This window comes from Eleginops maclovinus, chromosome 1 (genome assembly GCF_036324505.1).
Source record: "Eleginops maclovinus isolate JMC-PN-2008 ecotype Puerto Natales chromosome 1, JC_Emac_rtc_rv5, whole genome shotgun sequence".
In the NCBI taxonomy this organism is placed as follows: Eukaryota; Metazoa; Chordata; class Actinopteri; order Perciformes; family Eleginopidae; genus Eleginops; species Eleginops maclovinus.
In genome coordinates this window covers 9440180-9466378 of record NC_086349.1, presented here as the reverse complement: position 1 = coordinate 9466378, position 26199 = coordinate 9440180, and the positions used below count along the sequence as shown (strand labels likewise).

General features: G+C 38.9%; 1 protein-coding gene across 1 annotated transcript in view; it reads left to right on the top strand.

Annotated features, from left to right (window-relative positions):
• The window catches only part of LOC134864870 (microtubule cross-linking factor 2-like), a 97570-nt gene extending 71946 nt beyond the window's left edge, over window positions 1-25624 (top strand). The window contains 15 exon segments of the mRNA XM_063884173.1: window positions 1285-1422; window positions 3755-3859; window positions 4085-4315; window positions 4650-4766; window positions 4884-5051; window positions 11475-11618; window positions 11946-12062; window positions 15797-15861; window positions 16024-16153; window positions 16440-17015; window positions 17417-17681; window positions 17824-18042; window positions 18897-18964; window positions 18966-19316; window positions 19745-25624. Of these exon segments, the coding sequence (XP_063740243.1) occupies window positions 1285-1422; window positions 3755-3859; window positions 4085-4315; window positions 4650-4766; window positions 4884-5051; window positions 11475-11618; window positions 11946-12062; window positions 15797-15861; window positions 16024-16153; window positions 16440-17015; window positions 17417-17681; window positions 17824-18042; window positions 18897-18964; window positions 18966-19316; window positions 19745-19891 (2841 nt within the window). The 3' untranslated portion in view covers window positions 19892-25624.
• The last annotated feature ends 575 nt before the right edge of the window (window positions 25625-26199 follow it).

Sequence of the window (26199 nt, the reverse complement as noted above, 5' to 3'; positions counted from 1 at the left end):
GTTAGTGAAATCTACATGGGTTTATTATTGAAAGAGGTATCACCACAGATTTCTCAAAGCTGCAGATGAGACAGTGAGCTCGCTCTAAAGAGATTTCCAATCATGCTTCATAAATCAGATTTAGTGTTTGAAATTTTCCTCTGGGAAATTATTCTTACGTTACGGTTGATTGTCTATGATTAATTTCTATGTAATGGTCGAAATGCAATAAAAAGAATGACAGTTATAGAAACACATTGGATCCAAAGAGTATTCATTTAATTTCAAATAATTTGCTTATAAAACTCTGAGGAACACGTTAATATAAAAGTAAGATCTGATCGATACACATCCTTTTTTATATTTTATTTAAACACTTGGCCGTCACAGTGCCAATTACAGAAAAAAGTATTTATTATTAATAAATATCTATGATTTTTATTCCAATTCTAATTTGTCTGCTGGATAAGGATGTGATGAAATTATGCAACGTTTAAAGAGGATACATTTAAATGTTTAGACTCCATTAGAGGCCAATACTGAGTCCCAACACCCCTCCAATCTCTCCTTGCTTTCCCCTCTCCCCTTCCCTGCGTCCTTCCTTCTTCCCTTTTTCCTCACTGCACGGGCACCATAACGGTCGGTTTCTGCACTTCACTTCAATCACACTCTTCCCCTTCTTTTGAACTCTCCTCAATCCTCCTGCTCTTCGTCATTTCCTTAACGGCTTCCCTACTTTATACTCTGACCTTTCCCTTGTCCCCGCTCTTCCTTTTTCTCCTTTGTCCATGCTTTGCTTCCCCCTCTGCATTTGTTTCTTTGTTCCCCTTCGCTCCGATTCTTTATCATAACCACTTTACTACTTATACTTTATTTCCCCCCTCTTTCTCTCTCCTCCTCTACTCCATGATTGTTACTCCCCCGTCTTTCGTGTCCTCCTCATTTCCATTTTCCCTCCTTCCCCCTTTAGCCGTTCATTCTGCCCTCCATCCTCCTTTTCTTCCTTTTCTCCACTCTGTCCTTCTCCTCTTTGACCAAGCTCTTTTTCCTTTACATCCTTTTCTTTGTCTTGTGAGATCCATATCGACTGTTTTCTTTTTCATTTTTCTTAATGTAATCATACGGATGGACACGATTTTGGTTGAATTATTCTTATTGTTGTGTTTGTTTGTCTTGTTTTCTTTCATTTTGTTTATCACGACACAACGTCTCCTCCTCCCTTGTTCCTTCCTCTCTCCACTGTTTTTGGTTTCATTTTGGTTTCTTTTTTTCTTTATTCATTAACCTGCCCATGCATGCATGCAGCAGCCTGATTATAGGGACCTATCAGAGACCAAGCTGAAAGGTCAAACTGAGGAGGAGAGCCAATCAGATAGCCAGGAGACGCAAAAGCAGGAAGACAACCAGCTGGAACAGGGAGAGAAAGAGGCAGACGACACTCTGGTGAGTCGCTCAGAATCACAGCCAGTATATGGAGGATTGTAAGTCGCCTTTGAAAGATGATCTTAATGGCAACTATGCAGTTTCTGAAAAAAAAAAAGAACCAACTGCTGTAATATGTTTATGATATTGTTAAAGCTCTGGAAAAAGCTTTTACAGTATGTGTACTTTCTATTAGGATTTGGGTCAAGAATACACTTGTTCTACCCCTAGTAACATATGATATTTATAAATATTTGCATTTATGAAACTGAAACAAGGTTGAAATATGCACCTGAAATGGTCCTCTGATATTCTGATGTGCTGTGTCTACTCGCTAAATTCCTGCCTGAGCAAGCACACAATGACGGGCGGCCCTGCAAAGGTTAATCAAAGGCTAATTTATAAGCATATTAACACACACACACACACACACACACACACACACACACACACACACACACACACACACACACACACACACACACACACACACACACACACACACACACACACACACACAAAACCAAACACATACTTGAAGTTATTGATGTGGTACAGTGGCTGCAAACTCATGCTAGCTGCTCAGTGTTGTAAACAAACATAAACAGTGACTTCACTGTCAGCTGGGGGATAGACGGGAAGAAAAAGACCTTTGTTTGGTTGACCTTTTGCTGGCATGCTGCCATGGTAACCAGGGATGTGTGTGCATGCATCTTTATCCAGAGCCTGAATGGGGTCCAGAGGGTGAATGGTAGAGAAATGAGACGTAAATAGAATAAAAGATAACAATAGGTTTAGATATTATGATTGTAGCAGTAATGAGCAATGAGACAGCAGAATACACACCCATTGTTACATACACTCTGCATTTAGAATAATAACCGCTCGTTCTCTGCAATTAGTTTCCCCGCCCTAAGCTAGGCTAGGCTAACCACGCCCTGCTCTATCTCAGCTTTTAACCACTGAATGTATAAAAAAGTTAAATGCCACTTTGTCATCACCTATTGGTTAGTTGGATAGCGTTTTGCAACCTCGAGTTTGGAATATGGACATTTCCAAGTGACAAGAGAGGGTAAAAGTACAATACAATTTTAGGCGACCAAAATGTTTTGTATATGGAATCATAATTGAGTAAATGAATGTCATGCGGTAATTAATGAGAGTTAAAACAAGCTATTGGGATGACAAACTCATTAGGGAAATGTTTACTGATGTAATAAATGTTGGAAGTTGGAAGTAGGGTCTTTTTTTCATAGACTTTTATACAAATAGTCTTCTATTTGCGAGCAGTAGATTAGAAAGAATGCAAGTTTAAGGCACTTACATATTTGTTCGCATTTTTAGACCCGTTTGCCACTTGGCTGGATCTTTTTCTCTCTGGTTTATTACTTCCCTGATTGATAACAAAACCAGTGGAAAATCCAACTGCTGTTCGCCAAGCAAAAAGTCAACCACAATTTAAAATGTTTACATCATCTTTCAGCCTCAATGCTGAGATAAGTCCATAGTTACTGCACCGACATGAAAGGGGAATCAATCGTTCCATCTGAATCTCTAAAAGGGAGCTTTGGAAATATCAAACATTTCCTAACTTATAAATGTATTTTTTTTAAACACTCCCACTCTCCACTTATCTGCTTTATGTTGCTACAGTTTTTCTTTGCTCATTTTGCATGGGCAGCTGCCACAACAGTGAAGCAAAAGTCATAGTAGTTTCCCTGGCTGTGAACAGCGGTGGGCTCAGGGTGGAGGGTGATGGAGGGCAGGGGCTAAGCCCAGTGGAGGGTGAAAGAGGACATTAATGGTACAGTGGCGGGTCGATGGATCACACTCACTCAGCAGCTAAATGAGGCGAGGGAGGGAGCACAAGATGAGGTGTGTGTGTGTGTGTGTGTGTGTGTGTGTGTGTGTGTGTGTGTGTGTGTGTGTGTGTGTGTGTGTGTGTGTGTGTGTGTGTGTGTGTGTGTGTGTGTGTGTGTGTGTGTGTGTGTGTGTGTGTGTGTGTGTGTGTGTGTGTGTGTGTGTGTGTGTGTGTGTGAGAGAGACGTACAGTAGCGTGCTGCAGCTGAGGTGTGATTAAAGGGTGTTCTAGCACATAACTGCCATGTTATGTGCTTCTCACACTTGGCTGTTTCTCGCTTTTTACATGTTCTTTTCACTCTCTCTTCCTTCACCAATTCCCCTCCCATTACTCATTTTTCTTGTCTTTAACCTCTGTTTGTTTCTGTCCTTGTTTCCTGATTACAAATGTTTCCCCAATCCACTGCTCCATTTTCTTTCTTCTTTCTCTCCCTTAATTCTTTTATTTTCACCCAACTGAACCTTTCTCCATCTCCCTCTTTCTGTCTTCCAGTCCGGTGATATCCAGGCTCAACTGTCCGAAGCAGAGCCGTCTCTGGGAACTCAGGGGGAGCAGGAGGAGGAGAGGCAGGCTCAGAGCACTCTGAAACTCAAACAGGTCATTTTTCTGCACAGAATACTATTGAGACACAATCCCTTATAAACTACACTTGTAAACAAATCACCCTCAAACTCACCAAGACACACTGAAACCCAAGTGTATATAAATATTTACAGAAGAACCCACCTACTTTGCAGTCAAACTGAAATTACTTGATTTTATATTTGAGTTGTTTTGTCAAATATTTAGCGTCACTGAATTCATAATGTCTTCTCCCCTCAGCTCCAGGAGGAGCACCAGAAGGCTCTGCTCCGTCGGGACTTCCAGTTGCAGAGTTTGGGCCTCCAGGCTCGGCTTCAGCAGAAGTTATGGAGCCAGGAGAGGACTCTGCTGGGGCAGGAGTCCCAGCATCTGAAACAGGCCCTGCTACTGCTCAGCCTAAAACTACGCTGCTTCCTCAAACAGTGGAGGCTGGGATGCAGGAAGGACAGCGAGTGGAAAGACATCTTGGAAGTAAGAGGGGACAGAAGATACATTCTTATGTCAATTCAATAGTATGTCAATTATTTTGACCAGTCAATTGTTTTTATTGTAGCTAACTCTAAAAGCAATGCTCTAATATCTTCCAAGCCTCAATGTCAATCAGTCAAATACTTTAGACAAAAGATAAATTTACTAAAATATGAAATGTGGTTGGTATTTTATACCCATTTTTTAAAGATTAGTAGCTAATTGAAATGTCAACCAATTGTCCTATAGAAAACACTCACTGTGTGTTACATATTATTCATGATACCATCGAGATAAATGGCTAACAGCTCATCCTGCTCTCTGATTGGTTGTCTAGATGAACAGTCTAAGGGACCTTTACCTTCTGTTGGAGGAGGAGAACCTGACAAGCCCCGCCCACCAGACTGACAAGAGGGCCGCTCTAGACGAACATCCTCTTAGTCCAACTATCAAGGTAGGTTGAGTGACACATTAACACACGCACATACACGCGCGCACACACACACACACACACACACACACACACACGCACGTTGGCATACACACTCAACATGCGTCCATGTCCCTGCAGTCGAGCGCAGTGAGCAGCACCTTGGCAGACCTGAAGGTGGCGCTGCAGGATCTGAGCGGCGAGTTGCGACAGGAGAGACAAGGCTCCCAGGAACTCACCCAGCATATCGCAAAGGCCAAGGCATCATGGGAGGTGGAGAGGACCGAACTGAAGAGCCTCATCACACAGGTAGGAAATACTTCAGGAACATTTTTGTTGGAAAGCATTGACTCCTACTTCACACGTTGCAACATTTGGCATTTAAGGTTTGTGCTGTTGTTGTTCTAACGGTGTACTCTGGACTTTCACATATTTCTGTGCACCAATCGGGGTGAAGGGTTCTTGTTGCAATGCTGCTGTCAATCAATTCTGATCAAACTATGCCAGCACAGCCTGGTTGAAGCAGTTTAGCTAAATTAAGTAGTCAAATTGTAGATGTAGAACTTTTATTCAAGAATTTATTTGTGACATTGCTTTTTGGTCATGAATACTTAAAGTAAGGGAATAACCTCCGCTTTGAAACAGAGCTTTAAAAGGCACTATTAGCAATCAGCACTCAAAAACAAAATATTTCGCTGTGTGCAAATGAAGCAGTTGCTTAGCCATTAGTATAAAAATGGAGGTTTTGTGCAATAATGTACAAAGTACATCTTATCTGTTTTCTTCAGATGATTTGTGTGTTTGTGAGTGGAGCTAGATGTCGACATTTAGAATCCATTAAGCACTCAGAAACTTGCTGTGAAGCCCAGATCGTGGGAAAAGCTCGCAAAAACAAATGTAGGAGAAGCACTAAAATCAATGCAGTGGGAGGATAAAGTAAAATGGCATCCTCAATTAATCAGCACAGGAGCACAGCGTCCATCGCCTACAGAAAAAAGTTTAGAACCATCAAGTCTGACAAAATGTACAAGCTGACTTTTGCTTATCTGTGACAGGACAGTTACAGTACAGCAGAGCCTGTGGGCAACAGACAGAAGGAAAATGTGGGGAGAGAATATTCATTTTGACAAGTGCTTCTTGACATTGATGGCATTCTAATTGGCCAATTTCTACTTCTCCTTCCGTCAAGTGGCTTATTTGTCCATCAGAGCCTTTCATCCCCCTCTCTGTCTGTCTGTCTGTCTGTCTGTCTTGTCTGCAGGCTGTGGTAATGGTTTTATGTTTTATCCTCCTCTCATTGTCTGCATGCCTGCCACCTAACAGCAGCAGAGTAATTGTGTTAATTAACAGCCTCTGAGATGGAACACGGCCTGTGTGCTACCGGCCGGTAATTGAGACAGAAGAGAGAATAGGGGGAGATAAAAGAGAGAGAGCGAGGACACCGAGAGGCGTGTCATAGTTTGCCAATTTAAAAAGCTTTTACCTTTGTTTCTTTGTGTTATTCAACTATCTATTATAATATGCCATCTGTCAGAAAGGCATTTTGCATATATTTTCAAATTTCACAATATGTGAACCAACTGTAGATCATGACCGAACCTGCAGCATCCACACGTATTGGAGTGTGTCAGTTCAGAAAAAAAACACATCTTCCACTCAAGATTCAAATCTCTTGACTTTATCAAAGGAGCTTGAAATTATATGCATTATCAGTGCTTTTCCGTCTTATTCCCCTTTCATAGTAAGTTCTTTCAACATTATGTTTTATGTGGAAACCTGTGAATCTAAAACATTGAATAACGCCAACCATAGCGACCTTACCCTCACCTAACTTCATCCTATTTCTAGACTTGTAAGCATAAAGCCAACCTTCAGAGATAAAGCGTAGTTCACACATGTGTGCTTGTTAATCTGGTGGTAAGTTACCAATGACAATGTAATATAATGTTAGACTAAAGATTGAAAGCTCACTGCTTGTCCATTGGGAGTGTTGAAAAGCAGTCTGGTAAATGCAGGATGAAGTTGTAGGAAAATGTAATTACACTTTATCATACTGAACCCTTTGAGCAATACGTCAAAATGTATCACAAAAGCAGCTACATATCAGTGAAAAATGGGAGCTAACCAAAACATCATTAGGCAGCATTTTTATATCAATGCCACAGCCTGCATTATGAATCTAACAGTGCTATCTAACTATCATGTAAACCAGAAACACTTACGTTAATGCTTCATCAAAATGCATAAGTTATTCAATATACCATATATTTAAAGGACCAATCATCACATCTCATAGTAAATCTTATATTTTGATAATTAAAGATAAGGCCATCTCAGATTAACAACAAACAACAACATTTGAAGGAAAGATAGAATTGTAAATTGTCTAATGCAAAGTGAATTTTTGCTTTAAGCTACATTATTTTGGCAGATAAGCCGTTAATCTTTCAACATAATCTTACCTTATAATTTCAGTCTAATGCTCATTGTAATCATAAACTTTAATCGAAAATGAAAAACTGAAATGCCACTTTGGTAAGTAAATGAAGGGTGTCTTTTAGTCCACACGAGTACTGAAACACAAAGACACACACACGCACGCACGCACGCACGCACGCACGCACGCACGCACGCACGCACACACACACACACACACACACGCACACTGAGGGAGTCATTAATCATCCTCATGATCAGAGAGTCTCCCCTCATACTGTGATGCGATATCATTTGTCTTCTGATTGGTTGAGATGTACTCTTGGCAGGCAATCTTTATGACATTAAATTCAAAGATAAACCTTTAGGGCTTCATCAAAGGACTTAATCCAAAAAAAATTTGGGTCAAGCTGAGCAAGCATGGTGAATGTCGATGAATTGGTATGTTTAAATCTAACATTATCACACATAATGTCCAATTAAAAGCAAAAACACACAGGGGTGCCATACTTTAATGCCATTCTGCCCTCAGAGTGTGTGTGTTTGGTATATGTGTGTGTTGCCCCAGCCTAGATGCCACAGCTGGAAGCAATCTTTTTGCTGCCAACAACGCACACTGTAAAGTATGCCATCAATGTGCCCTGGTGTGCATGTGTGTGTTTGTGTGTATGTGTCGTGCAGACGTTCACCAGCCCACCGAACCACAGCAGTGCCAAAGCGTCCTGAGAGCGTGCAGCGCTCCTCCAGCTGTTGCTTTGTCGAACAAGGCAACTCAATTTCAAACACTGTCCTACCTGTCAGATGGCTGATGGGAAATTATCTTTGCCATTCAGCCTGATAAACAAACACCGTCAGTGAAGTAAAACGATATCCAGAGCTCTGAAAAGCGTGCCGTACAACGCTGCCTCCTTTTTTCCTTCTTAATCAGTCATCCATCCTGAGTGTTGGTCATGTTATGAACACCTGTCATGAGCAGCTGGATGCTCAGAGCGCTCACTCATCACATCTGTTGAATCACTTCACTTGGGGAGGGAGGATAATAATAAAGGGGCAGGGAACAAAAGATTTGTTATTTTCTTTCCAGACAACAAAGATGTCAATGTGCAATTAAACATAAATCAATGTCCGATCATACGTTAATGATAAACTATGAGTCTCAAAATAGAAACACATGACATGAAGTCACATAATATACTTTATTGACATGAGTGTAACTACGTCAATTTTGCCAAAGTGTCAATTATTATTTAATAATAACGGGTACAATTAATAAGATCAAGACAAAGCAGAAAACCTTGCTCGAAATGTACAGTATATTTAGCAGATGTGCTATATAGCAATTCAATTATTCATAATAAAAAATGTTAATTAGCCTGGTTTTAATAAACTAGATAAAATGACAGCCAACAACTGATATTCCTTTTGTTGAAAACAGCAAGCCATGACAATGACACAGCATATTTGTGTTAAACCAGTTTCATAATTTATCCAACATACATTTTTCCAGATATAAATCTGGTTCATGACCTTCCTTTTTCATTGGAGATTAAAACCTGAAATCAAAGCTTTAGTTGTAAATACACAGCATGAAACACACAGTCAGCCTTGTTATGTTTACCATCCACATGCATTATGTAATATCTAGGCTGTTTGTATTTTTAACCTGGCACACATTTTGTCCCTCAGGACTGTTTTGGTTACTGCTTCAAAGAAACAGCTGATTATTATAGAGAACTGCTAACATAAACAGATAAGATCAACTTTGTTTTCGTCTTGTTTTAAATGTCTGCTGCATACAATATACGTGATATACCGACCAAAATAGCACATACAGTACATAAATACCCTGTGAGGGGCTGCAGGATGAAGACGAAGATGTATTGATCCCCTAGAGGAGATTCAGTTTTCCCCTTTGTTTATATAGTTATTTTAATACACTGTACAGTACAAATACACACATGCATTGGAATACAGGTATAGGATACATGCAGTTGGGGGTTCAGTGCCTTGCCCAAGGGCCCCCCTGGAGTTAATCACTGACACTCACCAGTGTTATTGTTTCAATAAACATCTACTGTTTGCCTCTGCAGTAACTCTCTGACTTTAGTTTGTGACTATTTTATATTTCAAACCAATGAAACACAGTGATTGTTTTGTTTACAAAGTAAAATAACTTTATTGTGGGGAGGAAAACCCTAAATCACTTTTTCATCAACAATCTCTTTATTACTTTTCGACAATGACAATGGTTTGTACTGATTAGAGAAAAATTAAGAACAAAAAACACAAACAATAACAAGGACTAAAGTAATCCCCTAAATTCACTGCCAGTGAGCCTCATACACATGGATATCACCAGAAATATTATTAAATGAATCTATATGCATGTAATACAGATGCATCTACATACATGCAACATACACATCTACTGTATACATGCACACATACATACATATGCTGCAGATAAGCTATACCAATAGGTCATCTTAATCAGTTTTAAAGCGATTTTTAGCACATATCTATTTGGTTCTTACGTTGCTTTTTAGTATCTATATTAAAAACTGTTTTCCTACAACAACCTTTCAATTTTATATTGTGTTATACGATACTTATATAGTATTATGGTCCCATAGCGAAGCATCTCAAGCAGGTAAACAGATAATCAGACTTCTGTCATTATTTAGTATTGGCTAAATAATATCCTACAAAATAGTGACAGCCCTTGAAACATGATGGCAGAATACTTGTTTTTATGCACTTTTGAATATGTATAATAATCAAGAGATCTAATGGTAGTAATATTAACTTACATCTCCCACAGAGAAAAGAGCCACATTAGTTGTCTCTTTTTGGTCAATGCCTCTTTGTCTTTTTTTACTAACCATGCCCTGAAGTCCCTTTTGGGTTTATTCTAGTAAAACATCATCAATAAATCCATGCTTTTATATTCATGGCTTTACTTGAATAAATAAGGTGTTTGAACTTAATAACTGCGTGGCGAGTCATGAACCAGACATCTCATCCACCAATAAAAGCCTCCCTCTTACCGCCTCAGCAGTGAACCTCTTTAAGACATTGGGCTCGTTAAGTTACGTTCATCACTAACGAGGAACACTCTGTTGCCATAGGAAACAAGGGTTTGGATAAGTGTGCGTCTGTCACGCTGTGATTGGCTGCCAGACAGTCCCATTAGCATATCATAGCGTTCCATCACTACATATGGACGCCACCTTCACAGAGCCAGACTGAGAGGGAGGATTGATGGGTCAGGGTGTGTGTGTAAGTGTGTCTGTTTGTAAAATTGATGGGCCTGGTTGTGTGGGCTGTGTGAACTATCAAGATCAGACAGAGGAATAAGGGGAAAAAGAGCTGCTCATAAAAATTTTAAGCGGTCCCACCTACAGGCTTTGCGACAGAAGGGCCAGATTTATGGTAAGCAACAGGGGAGGGGAGAGACCTCAAAATAGAGGGTGAGGAAGCATACAAAGGGGTGAGACAGATACAAAAAGGGTAAAAAGTACAGGGAAAAAGGAAAGATAGCACAGAGGAGAATAAATAGAGATAATTCTCAACATTATGGGCTTTACACAAGGATAAAACACACAGAGAAGTTTGGTTTCTCGTTTCAAATCCGCATGTAGCCAAATGAGTCATAGTTATATCCGTGACAAATACCAATTATTTCTGTGAGTGTGTGTTTCTGTGTGCTAAATTGTTTCAACTAAAAGCTGTTTGATGAGAAAAATAAGGAGTTCCTCAAAATGTTGATTTAGGGCATCGCTAAATCAACATTTTGAGGAACTTTTGCTTTATTAAATGTTTTTATGTTGTGCTATATAAGTATTTTAGTCAACTCAAACAAGTCATTTTATTTAACCTGTAACTGACAATGAATTCTTTATTGAATTGCAGTTACTTTTGACTGTATAATTGTACAAATAGTAAAAGTACTATATTATTTAAGCTTCAGCCAAAGTGATATCACTATGAAGCCTCTAACACGTTTTTATCAAGAGAACAGTTTATTTGAAACTACACTTTTTAGATTTAAAGGTCCTCTATTTTACTCTTTTTCAAAAGAGCTTGAATGCAAATATTTTATTAGTGTATTGATAATAAATAATTTCTACTTTTATTTCCAAAACAGAACTTCAACTCAGATTCATTAAACTTATAGTTAAAAATAGTTGTAATTTGTTTAAAAACTAAAGATTAAATTTACAGACTGCACATACTAAAAGTGTAACTGAATATAATTTTAATATTTACCTTATTCTGTAAATCTTTCCTCTTTAGCTGGAGACCAAAGCAGGCAAAGCTCTGTCTGCCACAGATGCACCAGATCCTCCAGACCTGAAGGTGGCGCTGAAGAGGGAGCGTGAAGAACACCAGCACCTCCTGGCTGACTCCTATGCAGCTGTGATGGACCTAACCAAACAGGTTAGTGTGTGTAGGGTTGGGAGGCAACAGGTGAAATCTATGATAGATATTTTCTAAACATTTAAAGAGCAAACTGTGTTTGTTCTTAAACCATACAAACACAAGGGCTCAAAGTGCTAAAAATAGATAGATGGAGAATTTCCCACCAATTTATAATCCTTTTTTGTTAAACTTCAAGCTAAAATAATTTGAAATGCTCTTGTTCAGTTTACTAACTTGAGATCATTGTACTGTTTAAATTCGTATTCTGGTGGTTTGCGCTCCACATCTATGTTGTTTTTCTCCTCTAATGCTTGTCTCTGCTGTGACCATCCTGCGGACCTACAGCTTCAGCTCGGGGAGAGGAACTGGGGCAGAGAGAAGCTGGAGCTGCTGGAGAGGCTGAGCCAGGAGCGAGCTCAGTGGGATCAGAGACTGCTAGAGGCCACGGCACAACAGGGGAAGGTATGACAGGCTGTGTGTTTTTTTGTGTGAGTGTGAGAGAGAAATGTCAAAGATGAAGAAGAGATAAGCCACATCTTTTGATGACGAAATCTGAAAGGATGGGGTGTGTGTCTGAGATAAGAAGGACATGAGTTGTGTGTTTCTTTCCACATCCAAAGTCATCTAAATGTTTAACAGATTTCTCTTGAATTGTATTAATATTACACAAAACCAAAAATGACAAAACAGCATCTTATTTATTTTTTCGTATTTGCCTCCCCCCCGGTAACATTGCCACAAATCTTACACCACCAGAGTCAGAACTGAGTCAAATCATATCGCAAATTTTTAACGGACTTGGTCATACTCCCATTGCATGCATGACCTCTATTTCAGTAACAGTTACGTAATATGGCCAGTGAGCTCTAACGCCTCTTTTCTGTCTCAATTTTTGGTCATTGCAAACCAACGTAATCTAGACCCTGGATACACAACCTCTGCTTTCGAAAGAAATTGTACGCAATATGCAACACTTTTTATTTTTTATATTAAGGTACATTGTGTTTGTGAGCTGCTAAATGGCAGTAGGAATCAGAAAGGATAAATTTAAAAAAATGTTTGATTACATTTTAACGTCAGTGTGCATATATACATATTTAGTAACATACTTTTACGGTGGTCCATCTTCTTTCTTTTTCTTAACAAAACAACAGTACACACACTCAAGAACATAGGGTGTTTTCTTTTCAATATGAAACATTGACAGTATAGGTAAATTATTAAAATATTCAAACATTTAAACAATAGAAGCACATTTCGGGGTAATAAATGCTTTCCATTTCTCCCATCTTTCCTCCTTTCCGTTCCCGGAGCCTCATAGAGAAGGTTGTTCTTTCCATTACAAAGATTTCATAAATTATGTCATACCGATCCTCTGTAGCTGGGCTGTTGGTTTGAGCCATTTCTTTGTGATTGCTTTCCTTGCAGCTACACTTAAAATCTCAAAATAAGTCATTTGTTTTAATATTCGTGGATGTTGAGTGTAGAAGCCCGAAGAAGAGATCGTCCCAATTAAAATAAATCTTACACCATAAACTATTTACTTTTGGGCAGTCCCAGAGCTCATGGTAATGGTTTGCTTCCTGGTAGCCACAATTCCTCCAGCAGCTGGAAAACCCAGCATGGCAGACAATAAAACATCATGATAAAATGATGAAGGGAAGTCTCAAGAATTGTAAAAATCCTAGTTTAATTAACCGTGTGTATTTTTTTTGGCCTTCGGACCAAGCTTCACATATTTCACCCTCTCACCAGTCATGTTTTGCTGTTGCCAAAAAAGCATCACATCCCTTTTTCAAAACTCTTTAAATGTGCTACTGTAGAAGAATGCTAGAAACAGTTTTGCAAATGACAATATCAGTTGAATAAAAATGTCTCTGATTCTGAGGGAGTAACACATACTTCACTTCTTTGTAAAAATGTGTGTGGCTGTATCACAACTATGGTAGTAATAATGTAGGATAAAGAACAAAAATGCATGTAAATGCTGTCTTAGGGTGGCGTTTTCCTCTCAGGATACTTTGCTGACGTCAACAGTCACCACAGCTGTTAAAACCATAATGTGAGCATGTTTATTATTAAGTTGAGGTCACCAGGAAAACATGGTCAGTCCGATCTGCTGATTACAAGCGCACAGCGCAGTCACTGCCAAGCTGCTGCATGTCTGGTAGGGAAGAAGAGGGTTACATCAGTGTTAGTGGTCATAAGTTAGTGGGTTCATCCATAAATACACACAGAAATTCAAATACACAGTTAGTAGGTCAGAGCTCCTCCGTCATTCCTCCCCTGTCTGCTTCCTATGAGGTTTTCGGTCTGTACGTCTTTGTCCTCCCTTTTTTCACCCCCCTTTTCCTTCCTCCTGTGTGTTGAGTGTAATACCGTCTTACTCGTTCCATTTGTGTCCTGCACTGGAAACTTGGCAGGAGGAGGATGGCTCTTGTCATGGTTTAATTCACTCTCAGCCTCAGTCTCTCTGAGTGTGTCTGGGTCACGCTCTGTCACCGACAAATCTGATATACTATCTACACTTTTTGTTTGTCATACAGTACATCTGACATGTTGTTATAGTGCCCTCATCAGGGCTGTTAGTGTAAGTAGCTGAATACATGTTCATAGGTTAGTTAGACATGAAGTATTGCTATTGAGACAATACCAGATGGTGGTTACTTACTTACTTACTTACTTACTTACTTACTTACTTACTTACTTACTTAATTACTTACTTACTTACTTACTTACTTACTTACTTACTTAATTACTTAATTACTTACTTACTTACTTACTTACTTACTTACTTACTTAATTACTTAATTACTTACTTACTTACTTACTTACTTACTTACTTACTTACTTACTTACTTACTTACTTACTTACTTACTTACTTACTTACTTACTTACTTACTTACTTACTTACTTACTTACTTACTTACTTACTTACTTACTTACTTACTACTTGTAAATCCATATTTCTTTTCTATATCAAGGAGTGCATATTCAACAGACAATTAAAAAATGGTTTCCTGGTTTTCGCATTCTGTTAGAAAACATCATATTACAGGAAGCTGCTCTAATACCCCTCTTTTGATTAATCCCCCCCTTCGCAAGAACTGGAACATTGGTCACAGAATTGTAACCCTTACACATCCTGATAAACTTTACGTGATAAAGAAGAAATAATGACACAAAGACACAAAACGTTTTCTACTTCTACATCAAGCATATAACGCTTAACCAAATAACTTTTGTCTAAATGAATATTATTGAACATCATTTATTATTTATGAGAGGATATTATTCAAATATGTTATGCAAATAAAGTGTTGGTTATTAGATCGGTATGGTTTAGTTTGCATTTGTATTGGAAATGTAAGCTCACCATTGGCACTAATTATTGTTCATTTTAATAAGAATAAATTCAACAATTTATCCATGATTTTTCACCTTTTAAATAATACTTTCAACTAAACATTTTAACCATTTATTCATAACTTTAAGCTGTTTTAGATTTCAGTTGTTTATCCATGTTTCAAAATCAGTTTCAACATGTATCCATTACTCTTAACTTCCTATTGTAAACAACCTCTATTAACCAACAGCTCGGCTCGCTTGTTGACTATGTCATTGTCTTCAAGGGTTGCAGCTCACTTAATATGTGCGTATATTAGTTTAAAATGACTTGAGCTATTCCATATTCTTCCCATGTGCCCCTTTGCAAATGCAGAAGTAACCCCTTGGGTAAGAGAATCACTGAACTACAGTAAAGTTAGCTTTGGATGAGGATTGCAGGTGAAAGTGTACGTGCACAACTAAGCCCATTATCTGCAGATGTCCTTTTCCCCCCTCCACCCTCACACAGTTTTTTTCCTCTGGGGGGAAAATGGTTTCAAAGAGATCACCTCAAGTGTGAAAGGCACCGACTCAGCATCACTCTCTCTGTGTATGTGTGTGTTTGCATGCTATCTGACTGCCACAGATTATACTAGGCATTCTCCACTTCCTCCTGCCAACACAACTTTATAGGAAGTGAAGGGCAACGAAAGGCATGTGTCCACAGTGGAAGTGTAGGAAGACAAAAGGCTACAAGAACAATTCGTACAAATGATGCAGGAATTTTACTTTGCTAATAAGCTACTTTAAGTATTCCTGTGGTTTCCTTTTTACTGACTGCCAGGGTGTTTTTCTTTTGTCTTCTCAGTCAAAGTCATTAGGCGGCGAGTCCTCTGCGGACACAGGAGTCACTAATGGAACAGGATCACCAAGGTAACAATTACAAACATGACATTACATTACTTAGAATCCCTAGCATGTGGAAGAAATCAGAAAATGTCTAAAATATATTTGTTATAGTGATTAATTGTTATTCTGTATGTGACATAGCTTCTCCTTTTTTATAAACTCCTTCTTACTCATTACAATCAAAAGAGCCAAATCCACATCAGAGCTGGATGGTGCAGAAGTCAACGAATCAGCCAATCAGGAGCAGAGGATCAAGTTTGTAGTCCCACCGCTTGGTGACCTGACCAGTAAGAATTGGACCTACCTGACCAATGAGGTGAATGATTCAATTTTCATTTCATTTTACAGTTTAAAATGTCCAGTTTTTGTTTGATTTTCTTTACTTTTATACTGTATATTAAACAACACTTTTAAAACAAAGGTTGATGAAGTATTGTGTAATTCATTTGTAAACCATATACGCATATATAACATTGAGACATTAATTATTAATGCAAAGGAACCTAACTAAAATAGTTGCAATTTCGTCCCCATCCCTTAAAAATACTGCATATTAGGAATGATCATCATTTATACTAATTCCTTTTTGTCCCTGCTCTCAGACCCCGGAGGTTGGGGACAGCTGTAAGACCTGGGATGGCCCCAGTGGCTCCTGCAGCAGCTTGGTGGGATCAGAGCTGGATCTGGAGTCTGTCCAGAGGAGCTACACTGCTCCGGACCGCACCAGCATCCGGATCTACTACAGCCCTCCTGCTGTACGACACATGGAGCACCACAGGAGGAGCCAGGAGGCCAAAGAGCCACAGCAGGCCCAGAACGGGAGCTCTGACCTGGGACTGGCGGGCCCAGACGCTGACATGGCTGCGGTGGAAACCATTCAGATTCAGCAGCAACAACCTTCATCCTCCTTCTCGTCCTCCTACGAGCAGTGGCTGAGCTCGCTGTCCAAGCAGCACAGGGAGCTGCTGGAGAGCAGAAGTGGCTCAATCGTCGGTTCGATCCCCAACAACAGTAGTTCAGTTGATGGGATGACACCCTCGACAGCTTTCCATGGTCTGGAGATCGGGGAGATTTCAGCAAACTTGAGTGATGACATGAAGGAGATGACCAACTGTGTCCGCCAGGCTATTCGCTCTTCCTCTCTGGAGAGGAAATCCACCAAGGAACCCGGAAGCCAGGTAGTTTCCCTATTTATAGTAAACAAAAGTCTGGTTAAAACATAGCTGTTTTAAAGGTTGATAAAGGTATATTGTAGGTAATTGAGTTTTTTTGTCCATTAGAACAGACTTTTAAAATACTCATTTGGAATGATGTCATGTATAAACAATGACCACAGTAAGACTATTTTTTTTTAATTGCAGTTATTTTAGTGCAATATGTTATTTAGAACCATTAGTATTCAGTTTAGTGATTTAGTGGAAATGTCTTTAAAATATGCAACAACACTGTCAGATTTCACTAAATAATTAATCTATTAAGAAGGAGATGTTGCAGTTTACTAACACATGAAATTGCCCAGTGTATGTTTAAGGAGAAATCAATGCTCAACATTCTCTCCCGTTTTTAATTTCTCCCTTAGTCGACGGGCATGTCCACCCGTGCCACGCAGACTGCCGCACAGTACGCAAGCGTCGGGCTTCAAACCGACATTCTTCCCAGCAGCAGGGGGACGGGTTTACACTCCAAATCCTGGTCACCTCGCCCCTCGCCGACAACCAGCTCGCTAGCATCCGCCAGAACCCGGCAGATATCCACCTCCCTGGACAAAGTTCACAGCCGTATTGATAGGCCATGCTGTTCACCAAAGTATGGATCCCCGAAACTACAACGCAGAGTATCTTCTGGTAATTACACTTTGGTTTGAAAATCTTTAGAGTCAGAGAGCATTTAATCACAAGTACTGAATCACCATTGATATGCTTCATAGATCTTCCATGTTAATACTTTTGTTTGAGAGATAGAGACTTCCATCTTCTGTGTTTTTAGGCTCCACTTCCAGATTAGATGGGAGTACCTCCTCCAGGGACCGCAGCCTGTGGAGCCTCCAGCAAAGATCCATGAGTGGAGGCGGAGGCTCTGCCTGGGCTCGCTCCACCACCACCCGGGACAGCCCCGTCCTGAACGGCCTCAATGACGGCCTCTCCAGCCTCTTCAGTGTAGTGGAGCATACTGGAAGCACAGAGTCGCTCTGGAGGGGCGACGGAGGTAATTAAAGTGGAAATATCTAATGCAAAGCACAGGGGAGACAAATAAAACCATGGATGCATACTTTACTAACTGGGGTTTGATCTTTTATCTTACCCACAAAATAAAATTCATTCAGTGTTATTTCTGTCAGGTCTGGAACAAAAAAAGGGAAACAAAACAATCAATGAATTGAATGAAAATATTAAATCAGGACAAGAACAACACTACTAAAATAGTTTATTTATGTCTGCAAGCTGCTGAGTCATATATTGCACCTCAAACAACAAATAAATCCTGAGTTACGGTTTCTTTACGTCCTCTACAGAAAGAAGGACAGTAAAAGAAACAATCTAATTCAGAAATCACAGTTTAAGTGTGAGCCTGCTGCCTGCCACTTGTGCACCAGCAGACCCACCAGACATCCATCCCCTATTTATTCGGAACTCTGTAAAAACAAAGCTGTCTCTGCCGCCCTACACTCTATTTGACACGGTTTTCATATTTTGGAGTAATTATACAGTTTTTGACAAACTGAAATATTGTTTTCTGGCATCAAAATCAGCATATCGGTATGAGGGTGCACAGCGACAGCAAGAGGGCGCAGCGCCCCTGTTAACCGGTTTAGACAAAACCCTGCCAGGTGCACTGTGCAGTGGAGTCTGATAGCAAAATATGAGAATGTGTTGCATGTGATTAGGATTTTGTCAGAATACTGCTTCTAAGATTAGTTAAAATTCCCACCCTTGCTAAAATCTCTATCCTGTATTTAATTCTGTTGACACCACAAGCTTGCCTCTAGAATTAAATATGTCTTGTTAATCATAATTTATGAAAATAATAATAATATCTGACTTGACCATTATTGCGAATAGGAGCCAGTCCAGCACGGCAGCCTCCTGCAGCGGGGAAACCCACTGCTGTGTCAGTCGCTGTATCTGACCCCAGGCCCTCAGCGGTACGGAGGCCTGGTCCAGGAGTTCTTCAGGAACGTCTGCAGCAGCCGTGGCCAGGGAGGAGTCGCCTTGCCTGTGGAGAGACCGCTAAGAGACTCCAATGGCAGTCTCGGAGGTCCGAGTGTCTTGGGCAGTTTTGGTGGCATTGATGAACCTAAACCAGAGTGTGTGTTGGCCGGGGTTGGAGGAATTGCTGCGCTGAACGGAAGCAACGACAATGTGACCCGGATCGTCAATAAGAGGTTTATGAGACAGACAGCCGGAGAGGAGATGATCAATATCATGGGAGGAGGAAAGGAAATGATGAGCAACACGGGGGCTGCGGGATCTGCAACCGAGGTGAGGCCGTTTGAAATGTGCTTATGATTTAAACTTAAAAGGACCATACCTGTGGTTTTGCTTGTTTCAGTCCATCAACATTGAATACCATTTACTTAACATCACAGGTCTTTATTTGCAAAAAACTGATCTAGGTGTTAATCATTTGTATGTTTTCTTAATACTGTTCCAGTAAACAAAAACAAAAATTTCAAAATCATGCTACACAGTTTCGGATTCCATTGACATGGCAATAGGTTCTATTAACTTTTGTACGCTATGATGAATATCTTGACTCTTAAAACTTGAGAATAAGCATTTTTAAGCCTACTGTTAACATCATCATTACTCCCAACAATTATATACAGTACACTATCATCATAAGTCCTAGTGCTATGGTCTTTTATTCTTCCTTTTTGAAAGCTCAATCAAACCTTTCCATTTCACAGGATGCACCTTGTGACTGTGCTGCCCAATCTTCCTGCCCCTCCCGACCATCGAGAGCAACAACACGCCATTCACTCGGCCAGTGCAAGCACCGCCCACAAGAGTCTCCTGCCTCACCAGAGGAGAAGAGTGACACCTGCAACGAGTGACATCACTTCTACTGCCACATCTAAAGACACGCGACACACACGCACAACCATCCTGATTCTTCACAAACACTGTACTCCACTGCCATAAAATCCCACTTTTTATCACAATAGCACGTACATACACACCTCCAACCTGCCACAAAGGTGCACTGCCAAACATTACACACACTACTAGCACAGACTGCCCCACAAAGCCACTGCCACCTCCACACAACATCCACTAACACATGACCCAGGCAAGTATTTCACTTGTCTTGGACTGTACCATTCTGATGCCAAGGACAGGGAGGACTGAAACTCCGACCCAGCAACTGGTCCAACCATCACAAAACTACCAGCAGGGCATAAAACATAAACACACACATTTATAGTCTGACACATTTAACTCAACAAGAGCAACTCTACAAACTTAAAAGAGTCTAACAGGTAAAATGATGATGTCCGGAATGGATTTACTAACCCCCCACCACCCCCAATTTACAGAATGACAGGTAATGGTCAGTTTTGGACTGGAAAATTCACTTTGATGACATCATCTTGCCACCATATTGATAAACAAGCAGCCATGAGGGATTTATAGATAAGCAAGAAAAAGTGTTGGAAACCATCAGTTATTTGGTGGAAATCTCCAATGATATCTCTCTGAACTTTGGCATTTATGCTTTGCCAGGAGAATCAATTAAGACTTTTTGATTGATTAACACAATAACATTCCAGCAAGTGACTCCAATGTATCTGAAAACGCCACCTCTTGAAGACATCTGCTCCAGTTGTATAGTGGTCAAGTGTTCTCTTATCACAGTTGTCTGCAAATGGACGAACTGTACTTCTATTTTAATGCAGATCCCAGCATGACCAGACTTGGACTTTATTGATCGATGTTTGGATTTATGAGCTCTATAAAGGCTGATTTGAGACGACTTCCTAAGATTGTTGTTTGGTAACAGACCTTCACAAAAAGCAAAGCTTCTCAGGCTGGTTTAGTTTTAACTTTCCAACGTGTTCCCAGAATAGCTTTGGCCAGAAATACGGGGATGTTGTGTGGCATTCTAGCCATGGCCTAAATCTTTTACATGTAAGAATAATTCTTTCAAACGTGTTACACTCCAGACTTTGATTGAGAACATGATTTTGGAATTAACCTCTTACACCAGGCAGAAACTGCCGTTGGTTTGATATTTTTTTAGGATATTGAGATTCCTCTTGAAACCATTGATCTGACAAATGCTGTCCTACAGCACATTACAATTGGTTACACTTTCTGATCAACTGCAAGTTTAACCATAAACCCAATCTGTGATTTAGTCAATCAAGATTTTGCTTGGCATTGGATAGAGATGCACTGATATCACTTTGTTTCAACATAAAGTACCAGTTTTTCAGAGTGCCTCAACTATTACTTTGGGTTATGCTACATAAGTCCAAACCAAAAAATGAAATGTATTCCATTTCTGTAGAAATAGTACAGAAAAAGAACACTGAATGTTCATATCACACATGGCTTTCAGAAGGTTTTAATAACAATAATAATAGCCACTTAATATACTTGATAGCCATCAACTTTATGTGTGCATTCCTACAATCTGTGCTACATGGGATCAGATATAAAGTGTGTCAAAATTCAAATTTCTAATCTACCATCATTTAGAAACGAATGTTTATTCATTCTAAACAGTGTCCAAGGAGAATTCAGTCAATGCATTCCTTTTATCATTGTCTTTCTCAGATGTGTGTTTTTCTTTTTATGTGCATTTAATGATTACATTTCCAGCAATCTGGTAAAGTGCATTTCTAGGTCTACTAAGGAGATAGTTAAAACGTTCTCTTCAATCTTCTCTCACACATTATTGTCCTTGTGTTGTAGTACTAGACAGACGGCGGACCTACTGTACGAAATCTATTTGCAGTGAAAATGTAGCATCATAATGTATTCTTGGTTAACGACAAGCTAAGAGCTGTGACTGTCCATCTGCAGCCACAGTAGTAGTCACTGAAAGTTTTTACTTTACTTAATTTATTTATTTGGTATTTTCAAATTGTAAATGTATACCCTTTACCTACATGGCAGTCGAATCCAATAATATATCTTTAAGTAGGCTCTCTGCACTCTCCAAAGAAAATATGGGAGAGAAATAAAAGGCTGAAAAATAAATACCATGACAACAGACACAAAAGGTATTTTGGTGACTTAAACCCTAGAAATACAGTTAACTGAAAACAATCATATTTTATTCTCTTATCTCTTTGTTATCCAAGTAGTTATATTTCTAGTCCATAAACAGAAGTGCCTGTCAGATTACCTATCACACAAATCTGGACTCCATGTAAAGACATAAAACAAACCAAGCAGGTTTTTTTTTTATGGATAAAATTGTTTTTAATCACATAATTGCGATCATGCTGTATTAAAGCTACAATGAAGTACTGTACCACAGTGCAAGGACAAAATGGTTTACAGGTAAGGAGGATAAAGTAAACATGTATGGACTTTTTTTTATACCATGAGTTATTCACTTCTGCAAATTAAATAATATTTTTTTTGTGTTTATTTTATATGGATACTTTTGCTGATTTATTATGCTAATCTTTCTATTCTTTCTATTTAGTTATCATGGTGCTACTTTTTGTATAGTCTGCTGTGATTTATTTGAATATGTCCTTCCACTGTCTGTGTATGAGCTAAAGTCCAGCATTTCTCCTTTTCTGCACACCATTCAATGAATCAGCAGTTTAAAATGAGGTATTACAGTAACGGTGCAAATAACACAGTGAGGAAAACCCACAGCCTAAATGCTACTGTCTGTCTCCACTCTGGCCCTTACTAATGGTAGAAAAACAACCGTCTGAAACCAGTCACTGCTTCAAAAGCTTCTTGCCACAGGAATAGACTGTCTGATTTTGTACCAAAATTATACAGGTTGTTTTAGCCAAGAAATCTCATAAAATCATATAACCTCATTTAAGACTTTCATGTGACCCAAAAGAACAAAGTTTAGAGGGTGGAGTACACATTCATTCCGTTCTCCATTTCACAATAATATTTTTCAAATGAATAACCACATCTGGTGTGATCATGGAAGAGAAAATAATTGATACGCTAAAACTTAGCTCGCTAACAAGCTAACATGTTCACTTTGCAAATCAGCTACAGTGGCTTGCCAACATTTTTTTCTGCTCAATGTACCATCTTAAAACATAATCCACTTTGCTGCCCCTCAATATGTTGGCTATGTTTTCACCAATGATATATTTAACTATTTGGCTACATTTTCTCCCTGTTTGGCACTAACAAAGTTAGCTGTTTGCATTTGCTACCCACAGCTATGTATGCTAACACAGTCGATGAGGTCTGGCACACTGAATCAAACCTAAAAACAAACCATTTACATCAGTTGTAATGATGCAATGATACATTTCAAATGTTTGCAAGAATTAGACACTAATGCCAAAGCTATTTCCACAAAGTAATGTCAAGACAGCATTTAGCTGACAAGCTACACAACATGCTATACTTAAACTGTTATCCATGTTTACTTTCAGAAAAAGTTATTTACTGTCATTGTAAGAGAGAAATCACAAATAACCCAATACTGGGCTGCCAGATCTTTGCCAAAAATCTCAGAATACAGTAAAGCAAAACCCCCCCAAAAGCTTGTGAAGTTGACACACAGTAGAGAGTGCCACTGCAGTCCAATACTGGCTCAGTCGTCCCACAGTCTCTTCCACGGATGTTAACCACAGAACGAACTTGTATCACACCCTAATATTAGGCTTTGCACCATTCCTTCTTTTTGGAAACAATGCTGAGTCTGGACTGAGTCTTAACCGTTTATCAATTGCTGATCAAAACAATCAATGGGACTTAATGGGAAATATACCTACAAAAAAAGGACAAACCTGGAAAATTTATATTTTAGAAAATACACCAATGAAAGTTATTAGAGAAATTGTGGCAGCATTTACCAAAAAAAACGTGTCATATTGATCATTTATAATTTCAGTATAAATATTTAATCAGTGATTTTAGTGTAGATCTTTTCAGTTCCTGATGTGGCCAACTCAACAACATGGGAGAGACTAATGTTGTGCATCAACCTTTTAAACATATTTGGTTTCAGTCCTGGGACCTCATTACTGTCATAATTTATCCTCAATGTTATTGATAAGGTCACTTTGTGCCTTTTCTCTGCAAAGATGTCTTGGTTAATTAAAACTCTTATTTTTCTGCAAATCTTTTCCGACAACTCAGTACAAACTGCATGATGATTAATTACAACTGGAGTTAAGATCGTCATTATTATTGTTTTGCAGTAGGTATTTACTGCTATATGTTTACATTAATCTTCAATGGTTGCTCATCTAAATACATTTTGACGGACAATACGTGTTGCAAGCCAATAAGGGATCTCAGATTGAGGAGAACAGAAGGCTATACCTTTTATAATTAGCTTTGCTTCATTTTTGTGTAACCAGGCCTCTAAATTGTTGAAATGTGGACAGAGGTTATGCTTTGGTCAAATGTTTTAGCCAACCTCCAGTGTTTGTTTTTCTGCTGATATTGCTGACTGGAGCAAAGCCCTGTGTTTTAGACTCTTGATACACTAGACTGTTCCAGCACATGTTCAGGTTGTGGTGAAACTGCCACTGTTGTTTTGATACTGGGTTCATGTCATATTAGGCGCAAAACACCATGGAACAATGCCTAATGTTTTTAACTTATATAAACAGATATGGATTAGTCTATGTTAATAAACCTCCTCCTATAAAACATCAGATGTGACATATCATAGCTGGAAATGCACCTCAGAGCTCCAACTGGTGTTTACTACAATACAGATGTATTTACCTGCAATTACTATAAAGATGAGGTGGCGCAGTCAGCTTAAGACTCAAATCTTTCTCTGACTCTGATGTCATTGGTCAGTTCTGTTTCTGCCTCTCCAGCCTTTTCACCTGCCTGCCAGGTGTTACATTTGCTCTTCCCCCTCAGGTTATAAGTACTAAACATGGCAGCCAATGAAAGACAGTTATACCGTTCACACAGCATCACCAGCCAATGACGGATCAGTTCTTACAGGTTGCTTGGCACAAACCATGAGTGTCATTATTATCCTGTAAGCCTGTTTAAAAAAGCAACATGAACCTTTCAGCCTTTTTTAACATGTGTCCATACCATTCATATGATTACTACATCTTGGAAATATGTAAATGGATTTTTATCTGTTCATAATGTTAGCTAAACAATTATCTAGAGACTGCCTGTATATTTGCATTATATAACCTGCTCTCTTTTTTTTTTAAATAACGCTTGTTTCTTGAATAAAAGACAATGCAATGAAAGACAAATAAAACGAGTACACAGTAAGGACATATTCCCCCTTGTATTGCAATGTTAAAAGAAATTTTAGGTTTTGTACTCTATCCTTTTGTTTCTTTGAGAAAAGCTGAATGTCAACAGCTGATCTGAACCAGGTCGCTGTGGAAGTATGTAGCTCTCCATTTATAGACCACACTTGAGCATTTCTTCTGTACATAGGTGCGTTTTGAAGATCATAAAAAACTAATAAAGTTGGAAAAGATTAAATGAATAGAATGAAAACATTTGATCCAAGTAGATTTTTAAAAAAGGTTGGGGATTTTTGTTTTTTCCAATCAATGTAGCTTGTAAAACAAAATATTATAACTGCCTCCTGTTTGTCATAGAATTCACAAATAAATGTTTGTTGGAATTTAGCATGGTTTGCTTCTAATCATTTCATACAGAATGAACTTGGGTAAAATGGCCATTGTCCCCCTGGGCTGTACATCTTTTCTTTCATAGATTAACAGATAAATTGCAACAGGTCAAGTATGGCATAGTTTAGATAGTATGTTGGAAAAAACAACAGACATAGTATACTATGTCTTAATGTCTGACATTTTAAAACAGACAAAGCAAATTATGTCAGAAATATGAGAAAAAATGATGTACCAAAATTTGTTAGAAATATCCAACGAATCCACTTAAAATAGGATGTAGAACATATCCCAAGACATATTGATTATTATGTCAAACATTTCTGAAAAAACAACATAGCATAGTAGGTCCAAAATACATGAGAGAAACAATATAATACAGGTTAAAAAAGACATGCAAAGAAAAACAACATAGTATATGCCCAAAATATGCAAAGAAAGAGCATATTTTAGTGTGGCAAAATTATGCCAAATAACAGCATAGAATAGTATGTTGAAAATATGCAAATAAACTACATTTCCCGGTAAATCAACATAGCATAATTTGGTGTGAGGATGTAAAAATACATTAT